The 6,297-nt window shown below is 38.4% G+C and overlaps 1 protein-coding gene across 1 annotated transcript; it reads right to left on the bottom strand.

The window, feature by feature from the left end:
• Positions 1–2,597: 2,597 nt before the first annotated feature.
• Positions 2,598–5,361, bottom strand: LOC101170778 (ATP-sensitive inward rectifier potassium channel 1-like). The gene is made up of 2 exons (XM_004075902.5): positions 5,250–5,361; positions 2,598–3,947 (listed from the first exon to the last, which is right to left on the bottom strand). The coding sequence occupies exon 2, from the start codon at positions 3,924–3,926 to the stop codon at positions 2,808–2,810; it is 1,119 nt and encodes a 372-aa protein (XP_004075950.1). The 5' UTR covers positions 3,927–3,947; positions 5,250–5,361; the 3' UTR covers positions 2,598–2,807.
• Positions 5,362–6,297: the final 936 nt, after the last annotated feature.

Raw genomic sequence — 6,297 nt, 5'->3', positions numbered from 1 at the left:
GAAAAACATGAATATTTTAAGCACCAGTAGCTCCAGCTCCAGTTCCAGCGATGAAGAAATTATTGTTCTGTTGAAAGACACCGGAAAAGACGCCGCTTTTGGGTACATCCCATATTTATGAGAAGAGAAGAACATGCAGAGTTTTATCGACTGGTACAAGAGCTGAAAATGTATCATGAGCGTTTTCGGGGATATTTTAGAATGTCCGTCATTATTTCTTCGCGGTAGTGTAGATGCTACTTTGCGTCTATCTTCTTCGCTGGTATGTGTGCTCAGAAAGGCAGATTTGTGTTTCAGCGCCCCCAAGTTGTGTTTTACTGTAACTTCAGGAGCTCCAGACACGTGTGCAAAAGCGCCATTCTCATTGGTCGTAGTTTTTGACGCGGCCTGTCAAACCATAAAAACGAACCCGAGGCGTTTTTTAAAAAATGACGCTTTTACGCGTTGCGATTTTCGGTGCCCTTTCTTTAGTCACGAGGCGTTAAACGTCGGCGAATATCGCGCGTGAAATTCGTCCCGGTGTGTACGGGCTTTTAGGTTTCCTTTTTGGCACATGCAGAGATATGCTGTTTCACCTGTTCTGCTTTTCATTTGCCGCCCCCCCCCCCCTGATGGCGGAATTGCACATTTCGGTTATATCTTTAAAACTCTCCACAGGAATGGACTAGAAACGTGTTTTTTTTTTTTTAATCCTTGTAATTTTTTATCTATCTATCTATCTGCCTGTCTGTCTGTCTGTCTGTCTGTCTGTCTGTCTGTCTGTCTGTCTGTCTGTCTGTCTGTCTGTCTGTCTGTCTGTCTATCTATCTATCAATATACTACAGTTTTGCTTTCACAACAGAAATATTACGGTAGGTCACTTCATCATCTGACATGTTGTTTACATGAGTTGTGCTCTTCCTTGCTGAAGACACAGAGAAAGAGGAAGGGCAAATTTAGGGATTTTTGGGCTGCCTACTATGGTCATTGCAAACTATCCACAAAGTTTTGTTGAAGTAATGACTCATCATTTGGGCACATTTGCTCGGAAACACTGTACTTGCAATGTGATTCTGTTTATTGTTGTTGTATTGGAGCAACAACTACCTGTTGCGTGAGAGTTTAGAATGACGTGCTCTGTTTTGCTAAGCTCACCAATACATCATCTGTGGTTAAAGCTCACCTTCACTTCCTCTTTTTTTAAGACAGAAAACGGGAACCTATATGTGCACATTTTAAAGGTGTCTCAGTTTAGACAACAACCATGAGGAATTTAGGATGAGCCTTGCTTCAAGCCTGCTACCCTGGAATTAATCATTTCCATAAAGGTTTTGATACAGCCTTGTTGCTCACAAATGACAGCCCTCTTGATGTTACAGCCCATATATGATCGATGTTCTACTTGCTTTCATTTGTATACTTCACACACAAAAAAATTACCCTATTCTTCTCAGTGGTTAATTCCAAGCTTTATTTTTTCTTTGGTCACTAACAGTGAGCACCTTTTGATGAGTGTATGGTTTCAACATTACAGTAAACTAACATGAAGTTTACATGCAGCTGTGCCCTGATGGTCACATCTGTCTGTTATCATATTAATTCTGATTGTTGTCAGTCAAGTCTTAATTAAACCTCATTTCAGCTGTAGACATCATTTATTCATGTTGTGTTGTAAACTCACAGCATTTTCATGCTCTGATATCATGTTTGGAAGAAATTTTTGTAAATAATATCTTTGTGGGCCAGAATTTGACTGTACAGAAATATATACAAAGAACATAAAGGATAGATTATTCATGATTTCTATTTGCATTCAGTGTACTTACACCCGTTTCCTAAATCTTTTTTTTACTTTACAGTACTTTTATCATTTTCAAAATCTCTCTTTCATCATTTTTTATCAAGATTTGTAGCTTTCCTTTAGCTTTTTTGCAGACCTATATTAGTGAGCAGCAATGTGCAGCTCATTAGAGAATTCACACTGGGTGGGTGGCTCAGTCTATTAAAACCTGTTAAAGCTTCACGCTAGTGTGCAGTATGCGCACCTATTTCTCCAACTGGGAGAATTTTGGTTTCATGTTCAAAACCCTGCAGGCTTAAGACTGGACTGTATGCTGCAAGCCTTGGTCTCTGGTTCTCTTTGGTGTGGGTAGAATGTTCTGAATTCTATTTTCTGTCAAAACTTGACTTTGTTTACTGATAAAAAACTGCTATGCGGGCTGGCTACTGACATTACATTGCTGAGGTCCTTTGTAATAGTGTATTATACCGTGATTAAAGACAACACCATAGGTATAATTTGATAATGATATTTTTAATATAAAGAATAATAAAAAAGACAAATAACAGAGTTTCACAGTCAGTGCTACACACACAAGCGCACCCAAACAAAGCATTTATAGTGAGCCTCTTCATTCAAAAAGACAATTACATATATGGTTGTTATAAGTAGTCCATGATTTTGAGGTAACATGTATTTTAGAGCCACTCTCAATTATTTAAATACTAATTGTAGGAGTTACCAGAAAAACTGAAATTTCAACAGTGCGCACAACTTGGCCTCCACTCAAAAAACTGGTTTTTATAATGACAGGTGTGGTTTATATACAAACATACAAAGATCATGATTACAGCCTTGACCCACACATATCTTTTCCATTTGTGTTAACACAAAAGTAGAGGCAATTGGCAGGTTTGTTGTGTTCATTTTTAATGCTACACATTGCAGCATTTTTATAGTTGCCTCCAATCGCTGAATGTTTTTCTGCAGTGCAAAATTAAGAACAAAAAGGTCCAAGATTCTGTGAATGTCTTTGACAGTCAATATGTTACATTTTTGTAACATTTGGGGGGTCATCAATTTCAATCACCTCAAAACCCTGGTTTTCACATCCAAGTGTGGAGTGGTGATGATGGCCCTTGATATTGTGGTAACAATAGGAACAATGTGCAGTTGCCACTGGCACCACTTTAGAAAAGTTTGAGAAGTCCACCTTATATTTCCCTTCTTTGCTTCTGGAGATGATGGGCATAAAATTATAGCCCCACATGAACTCATGGGGAATGTAGGAGGTCCGGACTTGACACGAACAACTTGTGGACTCTGCAGTCCCATCCAAGAAGACCACCAGCTCAAAGTCTTGATTGTGTATATTGTCTACTGCCATCTCAAAGAACGGGCTTCTCTTGTCAATGACGTGGTACAAAGTAAGAGGGCACACAAAGAAGGGGTTGTCATTCCCAGCATCCACCATAAAGTCGATGCTCACCTGATCCATGATGATTGTCTCACCATCAGGTGTTGTTGTTGTTCTCAGAAGTTTGCCATAGACTTGGCTTCCAATCATCAAGGTCTTGCGTAGGTTAGCCACTCTGATCGACAGACAAAGGGAATTATTTCTGGGGCAAATGACGGCCATTTCACTAAATGTAATGGTCTTAGCCCTCTTTTTAGGTAATGATATCTTGGCCAAGATGACTCCACAAAGAAAGCAATTGATTATAGCTCCAATGAGGGACTGTATGATGATAAGAGCTACAGCACCTGGGCAGAAAGGGGTGATTGCTCGACCACCATATCCAATGGTTGTCTGGGTTTCAAGGGAGTAGAGGAATGCTGCAGTGAGTCCTCCTACATTCTGAACACATGGTGTGTGATCTGAAGGAGGATCTTGCCACGTCAGGTCTCCGTTTGCTCGTGCAATACAGTACCACAAAAGGCCAAAAATGAACCAGCTGAGGCTAAAGGAGGCAATGAAGAAAAAGAGGACAAATCGCCACCGAATCTCAACAAACGTGGTCCAGAAGTCAGCCAGGAAGGCAAAGTTCCTGGTATAATTGATGTTTCCATATTCAATAATACAGCGACCATCTTTGGTTACTAGTCTGGCTCTCCGGCGTCTTCTTTCTGCAATGTAGTCTTGAAATTGTTCTCTTAAGGAGCTCATTGTTTTCTACAATCCAAAAACCTAAAAAAGAGAGAAAAATTGATATACATGAGCGGATGACCTTTAAAATAATTTATGGATATTTTTTTGGTGATAAATGGGCAGAAAGCTAGAATTCTTTTGTCTGGGGCAAAGTTTAGTTAAACAAAAATGTTGAAAGAAAACAGACTCAGTTTTAATTGCTGATTTGTCCTAAACGATTAGCTAATGTGTTTGGATTTTCACTTCACACTGGGTTCTTGTGTAATGGCAAATAAAAATCTGAAAGTACACAGAGGCCATTTAAATCAGAGACTGCTTGTGCAAAGTCTCATATTCTGCTGTTTCATTAAACCTATTTGTGACCTACAATCATTTAGATTACACGTCATTCACTTATAAATGCATAAAAATATTCAAGAATTTTGGATCTTTTGTCTTGATTATTCTTTTTGTTGTTGTTGTTGTTGTATTGCAAAAAGAGCTAAATGGGACATTTCAAGGTAGGCCAGCTGCTCACCTGCACAACAACCTCCAGCTTTTTTAAAGCCTTGACTTCTCATAAGTGACTCACTCAATGCATGTTAACAGGCAGTGGTAAAAGTACTGAGGTTTGGAAATAAGTATAGCCCCTGCTCTTGCCAAGTCATGCAAGCAACCATTTGGATCAAATCGTGCTTGTTAGCAAATGTGAAACGGTCAAAAATGACCGGTGTAGCAAGTTTAAGTTTTAGTTTGCAACCTCTCAATATCACAGTTAGTCATTTGGTCAACAGAAATCAAATAAGCACACTCCATAGCTTGTTTGCAAGCCGTAATCCTTTTGGAAGCAGACCAGGTCCTTCCAGACCTAATCATTAGTCAGCATATGTCTTTGCAGTAGAAAGATTTGTGGAGACATAATATCAGTCATTTAGCCATGTTTATTGGACGCATGATGCACTATTCCAAATAACAACTGTGTATTAAAAAGAACTACGTTCACACATGAAAAGTAATAAAACTATCTGGAAATATTATGGAGAGGGTTTAAATGTAAAGGGCTTTACTGTTACATTTGGCCAAATAAATATTGATACTTGATACTTAAGCAGTGCAGTTTTAGTATAATAACAAGGATTTTATTAGTTGATGCAAATAATGCATTCATTTCTTATTTTAAGAAGGTTTATGTTTGTACGTACTATTCGTATTTTGTTGTAAAACATTACACTAATTTCTGACTCCATACACATTTTACATGTTGTGAACTAGTCCTACTATCCTGCCTGATTTTGCAAAACTAAAATGAAGTTAAACTTAAGAATAACAAAAATCAACACATTTTCTGAAGTTTAAACTCACCCAAAAGAGAACTGTGGAAAACTCCAGAGTCGGATGGATGGCGGCGCTTTCTCGGTTTATCTGTCTTGTTTGCTGAGGTACCTTAAGTGTGTCCTCCTCCTGTGCCTGTCAGACCACACCTGTGTGCTTTTATACAGTGGAGTTTCAGTGTGCTGGAATTATCCAGGTGGTGTCAACGCCCACAGACACATCAAACAGCATTTCCCCTTACTCATCTTGCATGTCTCTGCCAATCACGAGCTGTGAAGAGTTATGTTTTGTCCACAAAAGTCAGTCACCAAAGGATAAACTAACCCCTATCAGTTCAACGGGGCAAGGAGCTCTCCAATTCAGACATGGATCTTTCATGTTTTATTGTACCTTTTTGCAGTAACACTCACATAAGAAGGAATTTGCACATACATGTGTTTTTTTGCTTAAATTCATTTCAATGACAATCAATTTGCTTTAACATGGCAAAATACAACTCCATTGATGCATTTTTGGAGAAAGTCAATCCATAATTCAGCTAAATTAAGCTATAAAGCATGAACTTGAAAATAGAATTTGGGGTGAAAAACTTTTCTTTTATACAAGAGCAAAGTTATTACTGTACATTGCATAGTTTGCCAGTCCCAACAGTTAGCACAGTAAATAAATTAATAACAGCTCATGATGTTTCCACTTTAAACGTAAAAATGGTCTTAACTTGGGGTCAAATCATCACATTCATCTAACAACAGTAATGTAGAAAAATGCAAAAAAGGACTGCAAAAATGAAAAGTTCGTCAGTAAATAGCATAACATTAATTATTTCAACTGTGTTGTTTGTTGTAAGATAGGAAAAAGGCTACATACTGAAGCTAGTCCCGTCTGTTATCTCATTGTCTTCTGAGTCTTATGTCAGGGAGACCAACTGCGGTCAATCAGCATTTTGTAGAGTAATGTTCACAAGAATGCTGAATAACAAAGGTTAGATCACTGAAAAAATTCCGGGCAAATTTGACTGCTCTTAACCCTTGTGCTATCTTAGATGACCCCACCCTTACATTGACGTGTTCTCCCTACC

The sequence above is a fragment of the Oryzias latipes genome, chromosome 13 (genome assembly GCF_053564925.1).
Source record: "Oryzias latipes strain Hd-rR chromosome 13, Olatipes_Hd-rR_3.1".
NCBI classification, from domain to species: domain Eukaryota; kingdom Metazoa; phylum Chordata; class Actinopteri; order Beloniformes; family Adrianichthyidae; genus Oryzias; species Oryzias latipes.
Note: the sequence above shows the minus strand (reverse complement) of the source record. Positions and strands in the feature narration are given on the sequence as shown.

Excerpts from the sequence above, each read along its gene's own strand:
- LOC101170778 (XM_004075902.5), bottom strand. The coding sequence starts at position 3,926 with ATGAGCTCCTTAAGAGAACAATTTCAAGACTACATTGCAGAAAGAAGA.